General features: G+C 50.3%; 8 protein-coding genes across 8 annotated transcripts; 3 read left to right on the forward strand and 5 right to left on the reverse strand.

Annotated features, from left to right (window-relative positions):
• Positions 1-9: 9 nt before the first annotated feature.
• Positions 10-627, forward strand: SLX8 (uncharacterized protein; the record flags this gene model as incomplete). Its single annotated transcript, XM_041689688.1, has 2 exons — positions 10-370; positions 422-627. The coding sequence occupies 2 exons, from the start codon at positions 10-12 to the stop codon at positions 625-627; spliced, it is 567 nt and encodes a 188-aa protein (XP_041543348.1).
• Positions 628-1531: 904 nt separating this feature from the next.
• AKAW2_41269S (putative CorA family metal ion transporter) lies at positions 1532-3624 on the forward strand (the record flags this gene model as incomplete). The annotated part of the gene is made up of 5 exons (XM_041689689.1): positions 1532-3146; positions 3198-3271; positions 3320-3372; positions 3420-3473; positions 3522-3624. 5 exons carry the CDS (start codon positions 1532-1534, stop codon positions 3622-3624), a joined length of 1899 nt encoding a protein of 632 aa, XP_041543349.1.
• A 248-nt stretch (positions 3625-3872) lies between these two features.
• AKAW2_41270A (putative transcription factor) lies at positions 3873-6149 on the reverse strand (the record flags this gene model as incomplete). Its single annotated transcript, XM_041689691.1, has 4 exons — positions 3873-4003; positions 4065-5325; positions 5392-5420; positions 5483-6149. 4 exons carry the CDS (start codon positions 6147-6149, stop codon positions 3873-3875), a joined length of 2088 nt encoding a protein of 695 aa, XP_041543350.1.
• A 585-nt stretch (positions 6150-6734) lies between these two features.
• On the reverse strand, positions 6735-8562 carry AKAW2_41271A (uncharacterized protein; the record flags this gene model as incomplete). Its single annotated transcript, XM_041689692.1, has 3 exons — positions 6735-6907; positions 6968-8308; positions 8391-8562. 3 exons carry the CDS (start codon positions 8560-8562, stop codon positions 6735-6737), a joined length of 1686 nt encoding a protein of 561 aa, XP_041543351.1.
• A 712-nt stretch (positions 8563-9274) lies between these two features.
• Positions 9275-11260, reverse strand: AKAW2_41272A (putative GTP binding protein (GTPBP1); the record flags this gene model as incomplete). Its single annotated transcript, XM_041689693.1, has 3 exons — positions 9275-9576; positions 9630-11148; positions 11207-11260. The coding sequence occupies 3 exons, from the start codon at positions 11258-11260 to the stop codon at positions 9275-9277; spliced, it is 1875 nt and encodes a 624-aa protein (XP_041543352.1).
• A 799-nt stretch (positions 11261-12059) lies between these two features.
• LSM3 (U4/U6-U5 snRNP complex subunit LSM3) lies at positions 12060-12579 on the reverse strand (the record flags this gene model as incomplete). Its single annotated transcript, XM_041689694.1, has 4 exons — positions 12060-12094; positions 12158-12194; positions 12293-12385; positions 12454-12579. The coding sequence occupies 4 exons, from the start codon at positions 12577-12579 to the stop codon at positions 12060-12062; spliced, it is 291 nt and encodes a 96-aa protein (XP_041543353.1).
• A 288-nt stretch (positions 12580-12867) lies between these two features.
• AKAW2_41274S (uncharacterized protein) lies at positions 12868-15099 on the forward strand (the record flags this gene model as incomplete). The annotated part of the gene is made up of 1 exon (XM_041689695.1): positions 12868-15099. The coding sequence occupies one exon, from the start codon at positions 12868-12870 to the stop codon at positions 15097-15099; it is 2232 nt and encodes a 743-aa protein (XP_041543354.1).
• Positions 15100-15695: 596 nt separating this feature from the next.
• GPI12 (PIG-L family deacetylase) lies at positions 15696-16679 on the reverse strand (the record flags this gene model as incomplete). Its single annotated transcript, XM_041689696.1, has 1 exon — positions 15696-16679. The coding sequence occupies one exon, from the start codon at positions 16677-16679 to the stop codon at positions 15696-15698; it is 984 nt and encodes a 327-aa protein (XP_041543355.1).
• Positions 16680-22670: the final 5991 nt, after the last annotated feature.

Consider the following 22670-nt stretch of genomic DNA (forward strand, 5'->3'; position numbering starts at 1 on the left):
CTGATTAAAATGGATAGCGCATCTCCCAGGCGTCGGGCTTCAGCTGCTCGTCACCTTTCCTTAGAACCATCACCCCCCGCTCATCGTCGGCTATCTCACGAAAGCATAGACGCACTAGAAGCCTCTGGCCACCAAAAGAAGCGCCGTCGTACCAGTCATTCTGGACGACAGGAGAATGCGCCCCCGGATGCAGTTGACTTGACGGCGGCAGAGGATATGGACCCTGTGTCAAGGACACAAGCCAAACAACGAGCAGATGTTATCCTCGCACAGCAGTCCCTAGATCATAACAAAGGGGAGTCTGTTCTACTTGCATACAAGTGTCCTGTCTGCATGGACACCCCGGTTGATGCTACCAGTACTGCATGTGGTAAGTTTCTTTTGTTGCGATATTGCGGGCTATCTAGCTGACTCAATCAAGGACATCTTTTCTGTCACAAATGTATTATGGATACCCTGAAGTTCAGCGAAGCACAACGGTCGGATATGTCTGGAAAAGGCCCACGGGGCACTTGCCCCGTGTGCAGAAAATACCTCTCGCGCAATGACTTGCCCGGACCGAAGAGGAATCTCGTACCTCTTCAAATCAAACTTACGACTAGAAAGAGGACAGAGACCGCGCAATGAGCAGTCATTGTGCATATCAGTTCATGACCGTTCCATTCAGCAACTCCCAACTCGCTTTCGGAGCATTATGGGTTACAGAAGGGAAATGTGACGACTTGAAGATATGGAAGTGAATGTATAGCTGCCATTCACTTCCTCGCATCATGGTTATCGGGCCAATTACCTCTGTGTTGAAGATCCTGCTCTTGTGAATTATCCATGAGGGATAACCCCGGTGACTTCAGCTTGGTGGATTCTAGAATCCTTGGCTTAAACCTGGAAAAGGGGACCAAGGCAAGATTCGCCGTGACACGGCGAAATTTATATTAATCCGACCAGATCGGTACAGCGAGTGTCTCGTTTTAGGCGTTCTCGGCATACTTTAGCATACTGTGTGTGGAAGACAAATCCTGGGGCGTGGCCCGGAGGATACCACGGCTCTTGCATAGACTAAACCGTCGCGCCCGGGCTTTAAGGAATAAGCTTACAGAAGCCAAGACTGATCGTGCAGTAGTAGCTTGTCCATCCACTAATGAGATGAAAACTTATCTACTCCGTTATTCTCCCTTCCAATTCTGGTGTAAGCAGCACTCAGTTACTTTACTATCTGTCGATCTTTAAAGAATGCGGATTTCCTTGCCGATGGAACAACCAGTTGGGTCCGTGTCCCGCGGCGACGTCATTCCCCCGCGAAGGAGAATAACGGATTAGCGCTCTTTCCGTCTTAGCCATCTTTCCCTTCTATTCTCCTATTCAAAAGCTTATATCCACTAGCCTTTGCCAGCTCTGTGTTAACTTCTCTCCCACCTGTGTGAACCACTATGGCATATGTCAATGCTTGCGAGTGCCATTCATTGCTGGCACCGATTCACCCCTACTGAGTGCCTCTACTACACCCACGAGCAGCATTGACTACATCGCAAGCATGAGTATCTACTCGCAAGATCATGCGCAGTCGGCAGCGGGACTGCAGTCGTCTCAAGACATAGCTGATATCGAGGCAAATCCGCGCACCCCCAATCCGCCCATATCTCCAACTTCTAAGGTGCCGCCTTCGCCTCCCCCTGAAACTTTCACCACGGCCGCCAGGCTTAACTCCCGTGAAACTGTCCGAAACCGACTTCGACGCTCCACCACCGCTCGCTCATACTATCGCGAAGATGGCGCGCTCGATCCGAACTGGCAGCCAGGGACGGAACCAGGCATCGATCCAAGCCAGCCGCTTCCTGCGTATAGCACGGAATGGATGGCCTCAACGCCCGCAGAGTTACACGGGACAAGTGAAATCACTGTTGTGGACTTTTCGCAACATGAAATGAGGCAATATGTTCTGGACAATGATACTCTTGAGCCGTTTCTTGCACGGGAGAGAGAGCCTTGGGTACAATGCAGATGGATCAACGTCAACGGACTCAGTTGGGATGCTATAAGGATCTTGGGTAACGAAAAAGGCCTACACAGACTCGCGATCGAGGACCTAATCAATGCAACAAATCGCACCAAAGTTGACTGGTACTCCGATCATGCATACATTGTGCTAAAGCTCCAGAAATTGATAAAACTCAAAGAAGATGACAGTGATTCTGAGGAGGAGGAAGATGAAAATACACACTGGACGAATGAGCGTAAAAGTTCGGCAAGCAGCATTTCCCTGAGAAGGCCTACTAAAAGAACACTTGTGTTCGAAGCATTGAAAGACCTTTTCCGGCCGAAAACCCGCGAGGACAGCCCTGATGAACAATACCCTGGAAAGGATGCCCCCTCAGGTAGGGGGAAGTCTACTTCCAAGGCATCTAATATTGATGATGGTGCCAACGTTCGGTTCACGCCTCGTAGCATCCAACGTTACCGAGGTGGCCCGAACGAGGACCGGATAGCCTTCATGGAGCGCCATGCTATACTGGCGGCAAAAGGACTCTGTGTTACTCTGGAACAGGTCTCAATTTTCTTACATGCGGATAATACGGTGACTTCCTTTTTTGAAACGAGTGCCGATGATATTGAGGGTCCAATAGTCCGACGCCTCAGCACCCCGGAGACGATGTTGCGCCAGTCGTGTGATGCTAGCATGGTCGTGCAAGCCATTCTGGATGCTATCATCGACTTGGCCATACCAGTGACCACAGCTTATCAAGATGTTATTGGTGACCTTGAGCTCGAGGTACTGACAGATCCAGACGTGGATCAGTCCAAAAGCTTGTATGTCCTCACTTCAGAAATTGCAATCCTCCGAAACTGCATGCAACCAATCGCGACTATCATCAATGCCCTTCGTGACCACCGGTCCGACCCTGTGCATACTCCTGGTCTGGGAGTGTTGAGGAATGTCGGGACCGCGACTCCTACAAATGATTGGAGTCCATACATTGGAACGGCCACACCAAACCTGAAAAGCCTGAGCGGATCGAGCGTCTCCATCAGTCCAATGTGTCATACATACTTGGGAGATGCGCTAGACCATTGTATAACCATAGTGGAAGGATATGATCAAATGAGAAGGGCTGCTGACAACATGATCGACCTGATCTTCAATACGATTGGTGAGTGTGAATCATGCCATCGGGATTTCATCCGAGGCTTACAGTATTTAGGCGCTTATCAGAACGAGAGTATGAAGCAACTCACCATTGTGACATGCTTCTATCTTCCACTTACCTTCTTAACGGTGCGTGTTTCTTCGCTTGCATACAATGCTTATCTGACTGTAAATCAGGGCTACTTTGGCATGAACTTCACCTCCTTCGCTGGCATAGAACATAGCGATGCGTATGTCTATCAGTCCGTCTTGTAGCAATGACTGACTCAAACTCCAGATACTTTTGGATGATTGCCGTTCCTTTTGTGTTCGTCACAACCATCTTCTTGATGTAAGTCTTACTTTGGCGTCAGTGAATAGCATCACTAACCCCCCACAGGCGTGACAAGCTGCAGCGTTACTTGGTGTTGCTTGCCCAGAAACGGCTGATCACCAGCTCTAGGAGGAGCAGACAGAGAAGGAGGGCCACCGAGAGGACATAGCCTTGTTATCCTCGCTTAACTATCATACTTGTAGACCATCGGTAAAGACATTGTATACAGCGACATAGAGATAATGATCACGATACAAAGCTTCTAGCATCATACGGATTGTGGGAGCTTTTAGTATGTCTATTGGTACCTCTGATTACTGCCAGACCAACAACGTGGCCATAAATCAGAGTCATGTGCAACAATCAAACAATTGCCAATCATCACACTTCGCATTCCCATACTAAACTGGTATATCCTCAGCGGGAATAAGTATCGAAATTCTCCGCATCCGGCCATTGCATCTGCAACCAATCATCCATGGAGAACGCAAAATCCAATCCCACGCCGTCTTCTGGCGCTAAAATTGACGGCATCACATAATCATCAACTATTCACCAAGTTTACCATTAGCAAGCAAACATAAATCTAACCCACACCATTCAACTTACCATCTTGTACACCCACACTCTGACCCACTCCCAACCCTACCCCCAAGTCAACATCATCATCAACCTTACACTCCCCCACCCCCGCAAGAGTAAGACCAACAACCCCAGCGGCCCTCGCCGCCTCGCGCGAAGTCGCCGTCGAACCTCGACGCAACCAAATAGTCCTCGCCGTTCTCAAAGCATTCAGCACCTCCTCCCCCCTATCCAAAGGCTCTCCACAATGTACCAACGAGCAAAGAATCATCGTCGCCGTCAGGAACAAATGCGTCATACTAGAAGTAATCCGCCAATGCATATCATGTAATTGACCCCCTCTGCAAGTCTCCTCGTCGAGGATGTGTTGGATACGTAGAGCGCCGAGTGATGCGTCGATACAGGCGGTGCGGGAGTATGCGCATTGAGGATTTTCTGAGTGTATCTCACCTGAAGGGGTAGTTGCTATGTTGAGGTATCTACGATGGAGCATGATTTTCCCTTTATATACGAGGTGTTGGAGGAATAGTCGGGACATGATCACCTGCGAGGAATCGGTCATGCTCGCTTGTAGGGGTTTGAAGCGGAGAGGGGGAGGGATGTTGGAGACGGCGTCGTGAAGGGTCTTGTCCGCTTGCATTACTTCTGCGTAACTTGCTGGTTGGACTGCGTCTGCTAGGTTGGAGATACTGCCTAGGGCTAGGAGCATGCGTCTTCGCGCGATGAGTTCCAGTGTATTGGTGTGTTCTGTTTCTGGTCGATTGGGGGGGAGTGTAGTTAGGGATGGGGTTAAGTCTGTATCGAAGAGGTTTCGTGGCTCGGCGGTATCCCATTTCCAGTCGGAGATCATCCGCGGCATGCCCATTTGGCTGGATAGGAGGATGTCGCTTGTTAGTACGGTAGTCCATAGACGACGGCGCATTTCGCCTTGCAGTGGGGAAAGATTGGGGAAGTGGCTGGGATCGCGATGGTAGCCCATTCGCATGGCGAGGTTGACTTCGAGGCCGAGTAGGAACCAGATGTTGCGGTTCGCGTCCGGGTTCATTCCGTACTCGATGTATACGTAGTGGACGAGGGTCTCGAGGACGTAGGGGCCGGGCTTGGTGTACTCGCCTATCATGAGGCACTGGACGATTTTTTCCCGGTAGAGTTCCAGTTGGAGGGCTTTCTGCTCTTCTTCGGAGCTGTCGGTTACGTCGGAGGCCATTACCGCTAGGCAGATCATGCTGAAGAGGAGGCCGATCCATACTATTGGCGTGCTTGTGGAGTCGGTCCAGAAGGATTCGTACTATGGTGTTTGTTAGTAACGATTGGAAGAATGGTCGATGATGTTGTTCGGTTTGTATCAACTTACCTCTTGAAGAAAGCTAGGCCCGTGGACCGCTGCTAATCATCCGGAATCAGTGATACTGTCGCTAGAGCGAGATATGACAGGGGGTTCTCACCAGAAGCGACCAGGTCGAGATAGTTGAAATACTTCGAAATATAGCGGTCAATAGCGGCCTTTGGTGGCAGTGCGGCGATAATTTCAGCCCGCGAGGCAGCCCGTTCACATCCGTAGAGCAATAACGCATGTCGGTGGGATGGTTTCACACTCGTTTCTTCAATAGAGTCGGCCATTCTGGCTTGTTCTTCACGATCACAATGCGCCTTCAGGTCGGCAATGCTATCCAGAATGGCTGCCCAGTGCTCACCGGCCACATACTGAAGCTCTGAGTCGGTGATTTGCATGCTGCCGCAATCCGACTGTGTATCTAGGACACTACCACCGGGCCCTGGTCGAGTACTGCTGCTGGGAGTGGCATCCGGGGTGGCAAGCTGTCGGACCTCGTCATTGTTGACTCCGTCGGGCATCAAGGACTTAACAAGACGCTCCAAGTGGACTAGCCGGTCATGAAGTCCTGCAGGTGCTCCAACGGGTGTAGGATGCAATAAGGATGCTGGTGGCTTCCGGGCCACATAGACGCATGAGTGACCGCGTGCGACGCAGCTGGTACAGGGCTGTAGTCGATCGCATCGAGTCTTGCGCTGGCGGCATGCAATGCACGAAAACTGAGGTTTGTCACGTCGTCGACGAGGTTTAGGAGCGAGAGTCCCGGAAGATGAGGACATTGAGATGAGTGATGAATGGTGAAGCAGACAAAGTGTTGTTAGTGATGGGGAGTCAGCGCGGCCTTAATACTATATCAACTAGTAGTCGAAGGACCCGGCACTATCTTAGTTGGAGACAGCAGCCCAATCGGAGGAACATCGCATATACGGAGACACCCTCCGATTAGCTAGAATGAGTGATTCCACGTGTGATGAGGATTCTACAGAAAGGATTTAGTGTAGCATTGAAGTGTGCAATGGTAGCTCACAAGTAGCTCTTGAGAGACTGCAAGTACAGATTGAGTCCATAAGACTTAACTGCTGTCGGCACTAGATCCAGATAAGATTGTAGGATAATCGAATTGCATTCTACCCAGGATATCAATACATTTGCCAGAAAGACACATAATACATTCATTTTCCCTCCTGATATTGTGTTCCAAACATGGTAAGGAACGTAATCATGAAAATAACTTCAGATATTACCGCGCCGACCGTGTCCAGTTCCCAAATCCAAAAATACTCGTAACTTGTGTGTCACCGTTAAACCATTCAACCTCGAAATAACAACCAATTAACATAATGATATCATATCAGGCATCTCATTTATGCCTTCGTGCCGTTGCCGTTTCCGTTACCATTGTGATGAAGAACCTTGGACACTTTCTCTTTCAGCTGAGTAATGGGGCCGTGATGCTGGTGACCGTTTCCGTTGGCCTTGTTCTTCTGTGATGCTGCAGCGGCGGCTCCCTCGCTGGAACTTTTGCTGGTATCGGGTCCTATCATATGGTTAGTAAAACTCGAAGTTTTCTTGAGTGATAAGACAGTGCTATACTAACCTGATGGTTTCGAGCGGCTGTACCCACGATCCAAACGCTTCTCAAACTCGTAGGGCTCCCGCGCGGGAGTCTTAGGGCCTTTCAGAGCTTCCTCGCTGACTTTGGTGTTCTTGGGAAGCTTGTCCCCGGTGTCATCTGCGCTCTCTTTGCCTTTCTTCAGGGAGTCAACACCGTCTTCTTCGGTCATTCCTGCGCCGCTGTCTTTCTGGGCAGAGCCAACCGCGGCGCCGCTCTCATCTTGCGTTGACTTGTCCTGATAAACCCGAGCTTCTTTATTCGGCACCTGGCTCCTTGCGTTTACTGAATCTACTCCACTGGGAGTGGACTCGGACGCTGATGGAGTTGACTTGGCTGCGGACAGTCTCTCTTGTTGGGTATCCCGTGCCTTATCGATGTTGCCATAGGCACTCTGCTTTCCGACAGAGCCCCCCGCCATCGCTGAGCTAGGGGATGTGCTATCCTGCTGCATCGAGCGGGCTCTAACATCGTCGTCATTGACGCTCTGAACAGCTCCTTGACCGGCATTGCTCTTCATTCCCTGTTGTCCAATGACGCCTCCAGCCACACCTCCAGCCATGCCTCCGGCAACCGCTTGTCTGCCGTACTCATTCTCCTTCTGCATTGATTTGGCCGCGTCATCTGGCATGCGCTGAGCAGATTGTGCAGCGCTTGAGGTTCGTTGGTTTGCCGTATCCTTCTTTATCGATGTAGGAACCCTCACTTGCTCTTGTGCATCCACGTCATCCTGAGCCACCTGTCCGGAATAGGCATAGGCGCCAGTAGGGCCCGAGACGTTCGACTTGCTCGAGACTCCCTGTTCCCTGGCCGCGGAGACATCCTCACGAAGATCCGTGGTGTCTTGGACTCCTTGTCCGGAATAGGCATACGCGCCAGTAGGACCCGAAATGTTTGAGTTGCTTGAGACTCCCTGATCCCTGGACGCAGAGGTATTGTCACGAAGATCAGTGGTGTCCCGGACTCCTTGTCCAGAGTAGGCATACGCGCCACTAGTGGCCGAGGACGAACCCGCAGTGTTTCTGCTCTTCTGGGTATACTGGCTTCCCATACCGGAGGCATGGCTTCCTTGACCATAGGTGGAGGTCTGGGTTCGCTGCTCAGGAACGGCAGCTTGAGACTGCCCTTGTTTGAAACCAGAGGAAGCGCCTCTTATGGGGTAGTTCATCTGCTGACCCTGGTATGGCTCACTGATGAAAACTTTCTTGAAGCCGAAGTCGGCATTGCTGGGTGACTTGGGGTTGCGGGCGTGATCAGCATCGGTAGATGCAAGTGGTTCGGGGATGACAGCGGTGTTGTCCTTTGTCCTGGGAGCACCAGGTTGTTCTAATTGGTGTTAGCTTCACTTGATCATTCAATGGTTCGTGATTCGTCTGACAAGGCATGAAGTGATTAATGAGGTTCTTACCATCACGGTTTCCGGCATCATAAGGGTCAGTGGCAGTTCCTCTGCCTTGGATTCCAGATAGAGGCTCATCGCCATGCTGCTGGTTTGATAGGCTATCGGGGGTTTGGTTAGGATGGACCTCGTTCCAAAGAGCATTCGAGGCGTTGTTGAAAGTTCGATTTATGGTCTCCATGTTTATATGCGTGGGTGAAATCAATTGTGTGATATTTGGATGAAATGTAAGCTTAAGCTACTTCAGAAGTGCTGGACGCCTCGTTTATGAATGGTCGGAGGCGATAATCATAGAACCTTGTGTCGTCAGAGCTGTGGGTGGGATCATAAAAAGGCTGGTTAATCTGCGGGATGCGGTTTTTCTAGAAAGGCAAGAGAATAGCAATACATTATAGTACGTCAGTGGCACGAGGCGAAAGCAGCGCAAACAGAACAAGCATATGAGGAGGGCATAGTGTCGATCGCAGAACCCGCGATGTCATCACTCCATCCCGTGACGTCAAGGAACGTCACCTGTCACGTGGGTAACACTGGACCGACCAACTGGCACCGACAATGCAAGAGATGGAGCAGCAGACCAAAGTCAATTAGAATTCTATGGACAAAGAGAGAGACCCTTGGGGGCTGCACAATTGGAACGGTGACTCGTAGATACTTCGTCTGCCTCATTCGAACGCCACCACAAAATGCACAACTAGAAGCAAGCAAATAATGAAAACACACTATGAAATATTCGCAGTAAGAATGCAATACCCTACAACCCAATATCAGTGCCAAATATGAATCAACCTGACCTTCGCGCAGAAGAAATTGCGAAGGTCTCGTAGCCGAATATGGACGCCTCTGTCGATCTCAAACTATGAATGTATCGGGTAAGAGAGCCACGGAACCTGTCAGGCTTGTTTGCTCATTTCCGCGGCATTCTTCGCCTCTGGGTTCAAAGGCTGTTTGGGATCGTATCCCACACTTTTAACAACTCCTAGTCCCTTGGTCTTTCCCTCCCGGAAAAGCACTCGATCCCCGGGGGCCAAGAATTCGGGACGCTGGACAAATCTGAACGCAACCAACGCCCGGTCACCGCCCCGAATGAAGGGACGATCAATGTCAATGACAGAGCATGTTTGACTTACTGCGCCGACATGCAGCATTGCTTGATACCGAGGCTTGATCGTGGTGGCGTGAGATATGATCAAGACTAAACAATCAGTACATCAGAATGAGTAGAAAGGGAACATCTAGGAGACGTACCCTCAGCAACGAACTCCCTGTAGACTTTCGGGGGCTGGTCCAACTTCTTGAGAACAACCATGCCCTTACGGACCTCCTTCCGTCGGACACGCTTCAAGGCGAAAGAGCCCGACTGGCCTGCAAAACAAGCGTTGACCTGAATACGCTTGCGCTCAATGGACTTGATCGTAGTAGTCGTGAACTGACCGAGAGAGTCAGGCCCGACCAAAACGGTATCGCCAGCGTGTATCACACCCGACTTGGCCACCCCAGATACAACTGTACCCACATGAGGCACGGAGAATGTATCATTGATGAGGAACTCGAACGGAGCATTCACATTGTATTGGCCGCGGTGAGGAAGGATATTCAGGAACGTCCGCACAAGGTCCAGGTTCTCTCCAGTGACGTTGGACACCTGGAAGATCGGGCAGATCCGCTGGCTCACAAACTGTGTCGCCGTGTTGATGGTTTCTTCCATGTCCTTCACGAAAATGGGAATCTTACGAGAACCAGGCGACTTGAGAAGTTTGCTGAGCTGGGAAAGGGTCTCCTCCAAAATCTGCGGTGGGCAAATATCGATCTTGGTGACAATTACCATGACCGGCACGTGTAAAGCCACAGCAATACCCAGGTGTTCTTTGCTCATGCCAATGAGGCCATTGTTAGCCGCGACCATGAGTAAACAGTAGTTGGGGCTGCTGCTCAGCATGCCGAAAACCGTAGTTCGCAGGTACCGTTCATGCCCAGCAAGATCAGAGAAGGATATTACTTTGGCGGAACGTCTTCCTATATCTTCCCAGGACATCTTCCGCCCATGAGCGCTGCTGACAATGTCACCACGGCTGTCGAACCCCATTATCTCCATCCCTACCGAGCTGGTCCGACCACTCTCGATTTCGTGCTTGTGGCGGAACAGATTGAGTCGAGCCTTTCCTCGGCCATCATCCAAGTTTCCCTTGACCAGCACACCAAGCATGGTACTCTTACCTGCGTCAACATTGCCAACCACTGCCATGCGGATCTCAGCCATCTCCTCCACGGTGCCCGCTGGCTGCCGGATCAAGAGCTTGCCCCAAGAGCCTTTAATTCGCTCATGCTTTACGCGCGATTCTTCTGGCCCACCAACATTGTAGGTAACAAGGATCCGACAGTGAGCAGGAAGGGTTTCCGCCGCTTCCCGCAAGCGCTGTAAGGCTGTATTCCACTGGCTAAGATCAAAGGACATGGAATCCCCGCCATCCTCAAGGCCCAGGTCGAAGAGAGTCTCACCATGTCCTTCGTCAATGCGCGTCTGTAGGATGTTGGCCAGGACTTGGATGTCATGGTCTGGCTGTTCACCAGTGCCCAAGAGCAACTCCTTCAACTTGACCGGTTTCGGGGTATCCGTGAGGTCTAGCTGGTCGAGAATATCCAGTTCGGCATGGTCTTCAGATACTGGAGCTGCGCTGGCTGTTTCGTAGCCGCTATCACTGGGCAAATACTGAGCCGCTCGCTGGGCCTGTTGCTTTTCAGCGTACTCGGCGAACTCGCTGAGGGCCTATATGTTGGCTACGTGTTAGCGGGAATGCCAGATTGCTTCGCGGGGGGATGCGCACAATCTCGCCTCTCCGCCGTTCCTGCAACGAAGGCTTAGATTCAGCCGTCCGCATTTTTATGGCTATATTGGTCGATGATTAAGACGATGGCAAAAGAAAATAGTTCGGAGCAAAGGCACGTTATCGATCTGCGATATGATGCGTCACTCGGTCGGGTGGAAGATGGACGATCGCCGCTGGCGCACTCAGACACGTATTCGTGTTATCATACTTTTTAAGTGTAGAGACGAGATCAGGTAGGGAGTAAGGATAAACAAAAGAGAATAAGGATGGCAATAAGGGTCTGGAGCTGGATAGGTGAATGAGAAGGTGGTTTGTGAATGATATTCTAGGAGGGAAGAGATGGACAGCAAGTGTCGGGAGGGAACCGGGGAAGCTTTATCGATAGGAAAGTGCGAGTCATCGCCGCCTCGTGCGGCCCCCAAGCAAATTATTGAGTCATACGGGCTCAGCACAGTCATTCCCTCCATGCAGCTAAGGCTGTGCTGGAATGATGATTGTCTTTGTCACCGCTACAGTAGCCAATTTTTTATTAACTGTTTTGGGCCAGGTCGCAAACCAGAAACACTGGTCGCTGCTGTTGGTTTCATCGCTACATATGCCAGTATGGCATGATGCCATGATACCACACGCCTTACACCTTCCTGATGCCTCTATATCTGATATAAAGAAAACCTGCAGGCCCAAGCATGACCGAGTATGTGAATACATTAAAAGATAAATTCGTATAGCCTGGAAACCCTGTAACATCGCCTGGTGTCTTCGTGGTCTCGTATTTCGTAGCTTGGGTGAGGGGTGGCCCCAAGAATATCCGATGTGATCCGTCTTCCTACTTATTATTGCCTTCCAATTCTTATGCCTGAGGAGAAATCAAAACGACAGAGTCTCCTATCGTAAAATGTCAGTATGACAAGGCCCGGGCTCTACCGGGAATGGAATCGCGAAACGCACCTCGAACGAAGAGCATCTCTTCTTGCTTCTTGATGGTCTAAATACAATCAACCTGCGTTAGCCCAGCGCCGCACTATTATAGTACCACCCTATTTGATTGTACTATAACCGAGGTAAATGGATAGAGCGACGTACTCGGAGGATCTCTTGCTCGTTCTCGTCTTCCTCCACCACGTAGATGGTCTCCTCAACATCTCCTAGCACCAGGTTGCAATGGCTATCGTATGCCTACCCAGAACCATCTGTCAGTAAAAGCCACGTAGCCCAGGGGCTGGGGGTGAAGGCGTAAAACTCACATGGAGACGGCCCTTGAGCTCGCGATCACCGCGCAGCTTGACGAAGACGATTTCATCGAGCGACAGGCGCACCAAATCTAAGGGCTCGGAGACGGACGATGTGCCCGCATCCTCGGTGTCGGCCATGTCGAGGTCGAGGGTGGGTGGAAAAGGAGAGACTGAAGCGTTAAGCTAAGCGAACGAAAGGAAGGGGGGAAGGATCCAAGCTGCAGCGTGTACAGCAGACGCGGGACATGGATGGTGAAAAAGGCTACAGAGTCTGACAGGGATCTGGCCCGCCAAGACCACAACAAGCGGCACCTCCTCATTTACTCCGCTTTTATAGTCGCAGCTCGTTTCCCCCCGACTTCTGACGGCCTGAACACCCCCGGCTTTTTCCCTACGTTCTTCCATATTTCCTGTCCTCAGTTCACAATGCTGGGGTTCATTCGTACCAGCGAGAGCTTGGGCTCTCATTTGGTGTGTCCTACGTACCGTCGATGTCGATTAACTCACCTACCTCGCTGTTCTCCACTTCTTATACTTCGGGATCCTACGCGCCGCCAACGATCATCCGGATCACATTTACATCTTCGATATCGGAACGACGACAGCAGCAATCATTCTAGGAATAAAGGCTGGTTCGCTAATAGACATGCTCCACAGCTGGGACGGGGAGGCACGGACATACGGGAACCTGGTCAGGTTGACTTGGGCGATCATGAGATCTCCAATGCACAAGACGACAGAGGGCACGACATTGGGGCTGGTCCCCGGGTCGAGAGCTTTGAGGATGTGAAGAGACATTTCAACGCTATCCTCCGAGATGGCCAACCAGACCAGGTGATGGATGCGATGCTGGATCCTCGCTTTGAGAGCTTGGTTTGCTTGATGCCACCCAGCACCTTTGTCGAAGTCTTCCATCTCCTCTCCCCGGCTTACTTTATCGATCCCTATCGGGAAATCCATCGTCCCATTCATCCGTCGGCTGTCGATGTCAAGCAGTACAAATCACTGGACTCGATTTTCGACGAATTTGCCAGTAACCTTTCTGCCATCCTGCAAATTAGGTGGGCGGGCGGCCAACCCTTGGGCCTGGCTGAGTACACGCACCTGCTCGATTGCGCACGCTCAATGGGCGACGCCATCATGGCAGACTATATCTGGCAAACAATTAGGGAGGATGGAATGGTGCCGGATTCCAAGTGCTATAACTACTACATGGAGGCGAAAGTCTGGGATAGAGCATACACCGGCTTGGAGAAGTATCGCCTCAGAATGACCCCTTACCTGTATCGGAAGAGGAGATTCTTCGAACCCAACCCCGGATGGCAAGGTTACGGTACGGCTGCCCGGAGTGTGAGAAAAGAAGTGCTGCAGATCTTCAACGAGATGACACAGGAGGGTACCTCGGGGGACACCACCACCTTTGTCAATGTGATCCTTGCGTCAAGTCGAGTTGGCCATATGCAAGGAATCAAGAATGTCCTGCACACCGTCTGGAACATTGACGTCGATGCGCTGCTCGACCAGGTCGATGAGTCGATGCTTCCAGAAGTGACCCCATACGACCGTTCCTCACCGCTGTACCCCACAAACCACCTGCTGTTCGCCGTAGCTCATGCCTTTGGCACCAACAATGATATCCCTGCCGCGCTGCGCACCATAGATTTTATTTCGAACAAATATGACATCCCGGTGCCGGAGAATGTCTGGCTCGAGCTATTCGAGCGATCGTTCGTTTTGTCGCGTCCGAGGTTTGGCCCCGACGCTGAAAGGAATGCGAAGGGCCAGGTTTCATATGACTTCCTCAACTCCATGTTCGAAACAATGACATCCGAGCCTTTCAACGTGCGTCCAACCATCGAGGTGCACCATATCCTCGCCAAAACTGCGTGGGATCGCGCCAGGCTGTCGGAATTCCAGCACCATATGGAAGCTGCGTATAATATTTTAAGGGAGACACGAAAGAAGAGAAGAACTGCGAGGTCGATAATAGAGGCGTATCTGGGACAGGCACAAACGGAAATCCTCAAATCACGAGCCTTTGCAGATGCTGTGCACGCATATGACATTCTGCGCTTGCGCACTATGCAGCAAACCGTTGTCATGGAGCGTCTCGCAAGACTATTGCTGATTCACCATCGTTGGCTGGGTCGTCGGAACCAAGCGTGGGAACGGACCCTTCTTCCGCAGGCGCTGGAAGAATGGCGAGACTTTTTGCCGGAGTCCGTGGTATACCATACCCGAGGAGGACTCGTCGAATTCGATGGTGCCACCTCTTGGCGCCAGCGTAATATCAGAACCCATGATAGAGTACCAGTCCGGCGGCCAACCTTCGGAACGAACTTCGAGCTAGATGACGACGCAAACGATATAGACGACGACATTTTCTGGGATTATTATCGACAATCTGCCCCGCATCTTGATCTGTCCATTCCACCCCTGAGAAGGCTTTTCGAGGCTGTACACGAAGACAATGTTAGTAGCACTTACGACGACGAAGCTTTCCTGGCGGAAGAACTGGGATACGAAACTGGCGAGTATGAGATCCCTAGAGTTACCGCAAGGACGCCCAGACAAGCGCGCTCTACCACTTGGGAACGCCAAGCAAGAGAGGACGAAGATCCCATAACCACAGGTCCGGGTCCTCTCGCATGGGCTTGATTCTAGCTCATATCCGAGCCACTTCGCTTTCTTTCACTTTCTTTATCACCATCTTCATTTTCTTCCTCTCTTCACTTGATAACTTCGATTGTGACTTTCATCTGCGCATCCGGAAAAGTTAACAATTCGCGGATGCCTTCACTCAGCCCTGATTTCTTTCTTTCACTTTTCTTTTCTTCATGTCCTGAAGCGGGATATATGATGAGCTGATCTTTGGCTGTCAGTTATGATACCTCATGTGTGCATGTATTGCCTTACCTGAGCGGATACCCTGTCTATATGACATGTTACATATTGAGCTCTTTTATGCTTTTCGAATATTATCATTATTCTTTTGATTGTGAGAGTATTGTCTTTCAGTAAGCAAAACAGTAGTCAGTATCAATCCTTCGAGTCATGCTCTTCTCAAGACAACAGGGTGCATACCTGTACAGCAATGGGACTTGACATCTGATTATATACCTCAGACAACGTCAGTCCACCAAGGAAACAATCATAATCATATACATACAATGCGGGTATATGCTACAAAACGCAGGGCACCTATCTAGTCAGTTCACTGAGCATATAGCTAGGCACCACCACCACCACCATGATCATATCTTCTCCGCCTTCAGATCATTCACGACCATGTACCGACCAATCGTAATCCAACCCCACCGGAACCACACCATCTGGCTCTGATGGGCCTTGACCATAGCCGACTGCGCCGTCATCCACTCATTAACAGAACTGACGAACAAAAGCCGCGACGGGAGCTGGCCCTTGGAGCCACTACCACCACGGCCCAGAATGGAATGCAGCGCGCCCCGAACCATCGTAAATGGCGCATCCAGAACACCCGCGTACTTGCGCAGCAGATTCGTCGTGGTAAGTGTATACAGAGTAACCGGACAGGTATACCCCGATTTATCCTTCATCAAGGACCGCAGGAAATGAACAGCACCGTGGTACAGAGACCGGTGGTTAGGGTGGTTGCTGATACCTCCTTTGTCGAAGGTCAAGAGCACGTCGATGGTGGCCGTAGGTGCCGAGTCGGCTTTGTTCGATTTCTTCTTGGAAGAAGAGGTGCTGTCGCTGAGTTCGGGGGCAAAGGCGTGTTCGAGAACAGCTGATACGTCGGACTCGGTCCATTGGACGGTCATGCTGTCGCGGAAGCGGGAGGGGTCGTCGATGATGTATACGTCGGATTCTTGGCGTAGGCCTAGTTGCAGAGCGCTTTTCACGAGCTCCTTTTTGCGGATGTGGCCGAGACCGTCGGCGTCTCCTGTTTCATGTCGCGGGTGAGTGTTAGTGGGTGTATGTTGGGGGTGTTTGTTCGATGGTCTATGTGGGTGCTTACCACTGCTGAGACAGAGGATCTTGAGGTGGTTGCCGTATTCCGGTCTGGTCAGGGCCAACACCGTGGGCGCGAAGAACATGGCCTCATCGTCCGGGTGGGCGATCAGGAGGCATATCCGCTTGTTGTATAGACGAGGGAATGCACCGCCGAATGGTGAAGACGTGGTTGACGATAGTGTCCAGAAGAGGAACACGGCTAGAATCGCGGAACCGAGAGAGAGTAATGTTGACGGGGACATGGCGCGGGAGTACTCAAAAGGGGCGATTCGGGCGTTGAACTTTAGGAATGAAGGGGAAATAGTCAGGAGTAATTGGATCGTCGGGAGGTTTGACAAATTGTGGGAGAAGCTAGTAGGAGCTCAACGGGGTGCTCTTTTCGGGGGATATTCGACGACCGTTCGCCGCTTGCATGAAATGATGCAAGTGATGCTGGGAGTTGTAATACACCAATTGTTTGGCTATAGCTTATAGATTGTGTTAGTTCATTCAAATTGGGACATCTTTAGGGGAGAGTGACCCCAATGGGTTGGGTGGTGAGGATTAGAAAAAGGGATAAATAGTTGAGTCGTCTCAGGGTCCTGAGTTGACGATCTCTAGAGCTCCATGTCTCCCGGACGCGGAGCTATCACCACGTGACTTACGGATTGAGTACATCGGAAGATAGTTCCAATTGCATTTCTAATTGTAGGAGATTAGTGTGAGAAAATGTTCCGAATTGTGGAATTTATTGATTTATCAGATGCTATGTAGCTTGGGTTATGTAAGTGGCCTCCGCTTTCCAAGTACTAGTACGGTTCACTAGGACATGTTCATGATGCTGAGAATATATACTAGCATGAGGTCTACTCTGTTACTGTGGGTTATATAGTATATTACTGGTACTTAGTAGTAACTTGACGTGGGTAACATGTACTCCAGCATTCTTCATCACATTGGTACTGAAACATTACATACTTAGTAGCATCAGAAAAGCATCTAAAACCTCACCATGCTTACAAATGCATGGAGGAGCTCCTCCAAAGCCAGTTTGATGAATGCAGCTAGCATTGCGCGTTCCATTACCAGCATTGCGTTCCGACGCCAATGACATCAAAAGTACCAAGTGCCTAGGGTTAATGTGAACCATAAGCTGACTCAAATATCAACATTAGTAATATTCATTATGCTTTTTACCGACATCAAGCATATCCATTTTCAGCAACAGCATACGTATCTCTCAACATCTCAGCTGTCACCTTCCTGATCCGTTTGACACGAATTAGTAAGCTCTATGCGCGGAACAGGAGATTATGGTCCCCACCAATCACATGAATGTCACGGAGTACTTGCATTGCAGGTCTCTCCGCTGACCCAGCCAACCTTCTATTGTACTAGGTAGGATAAGGCTATCACCATGGATTCTTTCGCTCCTAGCCTGGACTGCTTACAAATTCCATGTCGATATACAAATCAAGGAACGACTAGAAGTATTTTTAGGGTGGCATTTGGAAAAGAGACATTGTCTCGGCTCGACGGCATCCAGAGACTGACTGTATCGGGCAAAGTACGGAGACCCCGCGGTTCTCCGGTCCCAAAGGACGACCAGTCTAATTAGTAGTACCAGGTACAGCCAATGATGAGGAATGACACTATAATCAATATATTGATCGAGGATTCTAGTGATTCCTTGTCGGTTTCTAGTGTTCCTTCCGCGGATAGAGTCGGCGGTAGCAGGGGCCAGATGAGATAGAGACGTCATCACATGGCCATGATTCAGCTCTCCCTTTCCCGGTCGTCCATCAATGAGTAGCTGGGTCCCGATTCAGTGACTATATTCGCTAGAGATCGGTAGTATGCAGGACAGTCAATGACAGACCGCAAGATAACCCATGTTTGAACGTAGGAGTCTCGAGAGCAGAGTCAGTATACAGTTCTCTCTACCAGTGGCTTCTAGAACTTCCTAGGTAAGATTGCACTAGCACGTGGGACAAGCAACACTGCTTCATTTGGCAGAAACACACGTCCTGTGCAGTTCGGCCGGAGTGAATTCCAAATAGAAGGTTTTGGCTACGAAGGTTCGTGCAAAATCCTATCATCTTCTAAGTTCTCGGGTGCTGATAGCCGGTATTGTAGGGCTGAAAACCCGCGGACACACTCACTGCCAGAGTCGTTCACATGGCAATTGCTGCGCAGCATGCCGCGGGCAGCAGCTATGAACTAGAAATTAATCGTCGAAAACAGCCATAACTATACTGCCGAGCATAGATATTGCGACGCAATCATGTCCAAACGACCAGTCTGAGACCATGGCGGGATCAATGTGCCGAACTTGAACCCCGCGGGGTTCAAGAGCTCGAGAGTCTATTTGATCGTAAGGTTATAAGAAACCATGAATATGCCAAGAAACGTAAACACAGACGTCGTGGCAATTCTCAGTCGGTCTAGGCAAATAGAACAAGTAAATTGAGCGACGATATCCGAGACCATCGGGCCACCGTTAGTCATGGAATATATTGTTTTGTGTAGGAATGGCGGTAAAAAGTGGATAGCATCAACCTGAGCGGACGGCAGGTACGGCGTCAACCAAAGACTGCAAGTGGTGTACCCACGGACCGATCTGACTTCCGTCGAGGACCTTACCGGGCAAGGGAATTGGGGGACAACGGCAGTCGCCGAAGTCCTGGGACCAGAATGGTGTAATTCCCGCTAAATCCTCATTTAGTGAGTGATTTAGCTCGTCCAGAGACCTTGGAGGAGAAAGGAGAGAAAATTCTGAGGCGCTAGTGCCATGGTGAAGAGTCATCGCATGGAGTCCGCCAAAGCTAACCATGAAAAGAGAGCCGGGCCGGTGGACAAGCCCCGTTCGAGAAAAACGGGGGGTTGCGGCGTACCGCTAGTCCGCTACATGCCCTCATCCACCTTTGGGAGGGGTTTCCGCGGAAAGACCCAATGGAAAGGGCGCAACGGTAAACATGGCCTTGCACCTTGCAAGAAAATGCTATAGTATTCGTAGTTGGCATCATTAATATGACCATTCACTGCTACTACTACCTGTTTTGCAGCTGCATGGAATGGGTCCAAGCTTCTGCACATCCAAGCTGGGAGGGGTTTCATGAAGCCGTCACGGCACTAGTCCAGAAGATGGCGGTTAATAACGCAACCGCCGTGCGTGCTCGGGCAGGAGTAGTAGAAATCCCTCATCTAGATATCTCCTGCTGGGTGAAACTAGGCGATTGGCAAAAAAGAACCTAGCACTCACGAGGAATGTGGTCATATTCTGTCGGAGTTGATTTGTTGTCGATCGCCATATAGCAAACAGATTCGTATTATAGAGCAAAGACTAGTCTGGATGGTGAGTTTCATGCAATTGGGGAATCATATTCGGAGTAGGAGTATTCAATGAGTGAAGGAAGGTCACCGGATGCAATCTTCACGGTCTGATCATCAGTGTATTGCGCAATGGACCAAGATTCTAGTGCATGCACCTGCGTCGGCGCTTCCCCAAGATTAACTTGATGTAGAAGAATTTAGGAGCATCAGCTGGAGGCGGCCCTTGCCGACTCAGATATTTAGCCTGATACAGTCAGTGTCAATTCTCTAACATCCCCATATATGACAAGCCAGCGATCATATAACATGAGCCGACCAGGACTGTGTAGATGAGGCTTGGCGGGTAACACTGAGGCTAAAATCCTGTATAGTAAGTTAGTAACATCCGAACTCGTGGCGTGATCGAATCGGCCATCCGTGGCCGTCAGCGACAAGATGTGCCGAAACTCTCAGGAAACCGGGACGGTCAAGCCGACAGCTGGAGGACCATCAGGGTGAAAGGTCGGCCAAGGTACCTGGATCGTCAGAGGTCAGACCGATCATTTCACATTGCGCATGCTGTCGTCCTGGCAGCTCAATGGGTGGTGGTGAAACTGTTAGGTAATGGGTATGGCGGCGATGGGTAGTCATTCGTCAGAACGTCAGAACTGTCCCTGGCCAAGTCACAACGCACGTTGCTTTAGTCTAGAACTTCAACATTAGTAGTGAATATCATATGTTAACTACATATTACTTTTGGAGATTATTTCCCAATTCAATCGTTGTTTTCTCACGCAACCCTCATACTATCCTACGAAGGCTAACTAACTAACCACCACTTTCATCTACACCGACCGACCGGCAACTGCAGCCGGATGATGTGATGCCCCGCATAGAACGGAAATTTTCAGCAGTGCGGGGAAAAAGGCGAACCTATCGCCTTGCAGTGAGCAACAACGGAATATTCCTCCTGAGCAAAGGGGTCCCTGTTAGCGCCGTCAAAACCATCGTGAGACTTGGCCAGGAATGGCAATAACGAGGAGAGCCTGCAGCCAGCTTCGTCATTCAGGTTCTCAGTGCCTGAGCCCGAGCCCTTGACAAGCCACTCAACCAAGTCTCATCCGAACAGGGTACCGCTGTACCGCGCGGGTGGAAAAGGAAAAAAAAAAAGGCACATGTCCTAATCAAGATTTTTATTTTCTCTTCGAATTTGCCTTTGACATTTTAGTCTCCTTTTTTTCTCCCTTTGGCCTTGTCGGGATGTGGAACCTGGCCGAGCTGTAACCTCACGACTTAAGAGGCGCTGCAATGGAATAAAAACTCTGCAAAGAATTTTTTTGATTATTTCCCAAAAGGTTCCCATTCCGTACGCAAAACATCTGGTTCTGATGGGACTAGCGTCTTCCTCCGTCCGCGGATTCAGCGCCTCGTTGGCTCAAAAAGTGCAAGCGGCATCACGGATCCAGAGGATCTCCAATTAGTGTCGCAACGTGTTGCGGTATGGTAATGTATACCCGCGTCACGGTGCCGGTCACCGCTTGTACGCGCAAAACTTGCGCCAGACCGCCTTGCAACTGTTCAGAATTTCGGGCTCTCTCTGCCACTATATGACGCCACGTGATGGTTTGATGACGGCAGCTGACCTTCCTGAACGAGCAAAGAAAGCGCCCTTTTTGTCAGGTGTCTTTACGGGTTCAGGTCCCGGCTGCCGTCTTGGACGGATATTCGGTGCCGGAAACACTATGTTGACAGACTGACTTGTCATGCGTCTTTGTCTTCCATCTCTGCATCGCTCATCAGGCACCACATCAAGAATTGGCTCTCTACTAAAGCTGTTAATAGAGTACGTACTATGGTTGTCGTGGCAGGCCCTGGGCCCCCAACTATACCACGGCCCAATCAAATTGTGGCCTGACCTGGAGGGGAATACTGTCTAGAACCTTAGTCAGCCCCATCATCCTTGGTTCGGATCTCCAACAAAAGGGCATGACAACATCACTGAGCAATTTGGCATGATCTCGAAGCCCGATCATTAGGGCCACGAGTTCATTCTGAATAATCACTAGTAGTTATTGCGTCAAATCAACACCGCCTCTCTACGAATACGCGCCTGGGTCACGCAAACATTCGCGAGCGAACGATCGACAGCCAGGAGAGGGACTACGTTCCGGACCCAGGGACAGCCAGACTAAGTCCATTTTCTATGGGGTAGGAGTGAGTCACTGCGCACGGCCTCGACGGAGGGACATCGGAGAGCTAATCATCATGCTTTATGGCTAGCGAAGTGTTCAAGTGATGCAGCATGTTAGATTAAATACGATTTTGTTGCAGCTTCGCAAAACACACTTCATGCAGGTAGTAGCACGTCTTTCTCAGAAGCAGACTGCATGAGCCCGGACAGTATCACATGCGTTGAATTGCGAAGAGAAACAAATCAACCTGTAAGTAAGGCGTGTATGTTGCGCTGATGTCGAAACAAATACTAGCATCCGTAGGATTTAGCCGAGGACAAGACTGTCTGACGCCTTGATTTTTGCCATACATTTGATTATTCAGAATCACAAATCCGGGGTTGAGGTCAGACTGCGGATAGATGACATTGACATGAGACTGTGAATGATTAGCCCCAAGTTGCCATAGGCTGACGAGTCCTTGAATATTCTAGAATTGAGTCGATGGCATCTATTGTGAAGTCCACCGTGGGGACACATTAACCACTGATGATGAGTCCCCAGATCTAGAATGTCCCATTCATTGAATGTAATTCTCCCATACAACAGGTATTCATCTAGATCACGCAAGTTGTTGTGTAAGCAACACATCGATGACAATGGTTGATGGAGCCTGTGAGCCTGTCAAACCATTCTGTTGCATGGCGCACGCTTTTCTCCTCGGGGAAATCCTTCCGCCCAGCAGCACAACAGGAACCGAATGTGTTTCTA

The sequence above is a fragment of the Aspergillus luchuensis genome, chromosome 4, assembly GCF_016861625.1.
Source record: "Aspergillus luchuensis IFO 4308 DNA, chromosome 4, nearly complete sequence".
NCBI classification, from domain to species: Eukaryota; Fungi; Ascomycota; class Eurotiomycetes; order Eurotiales; family Aspergillaceae; genus Aspergillus; species Aspergillus luchuensis.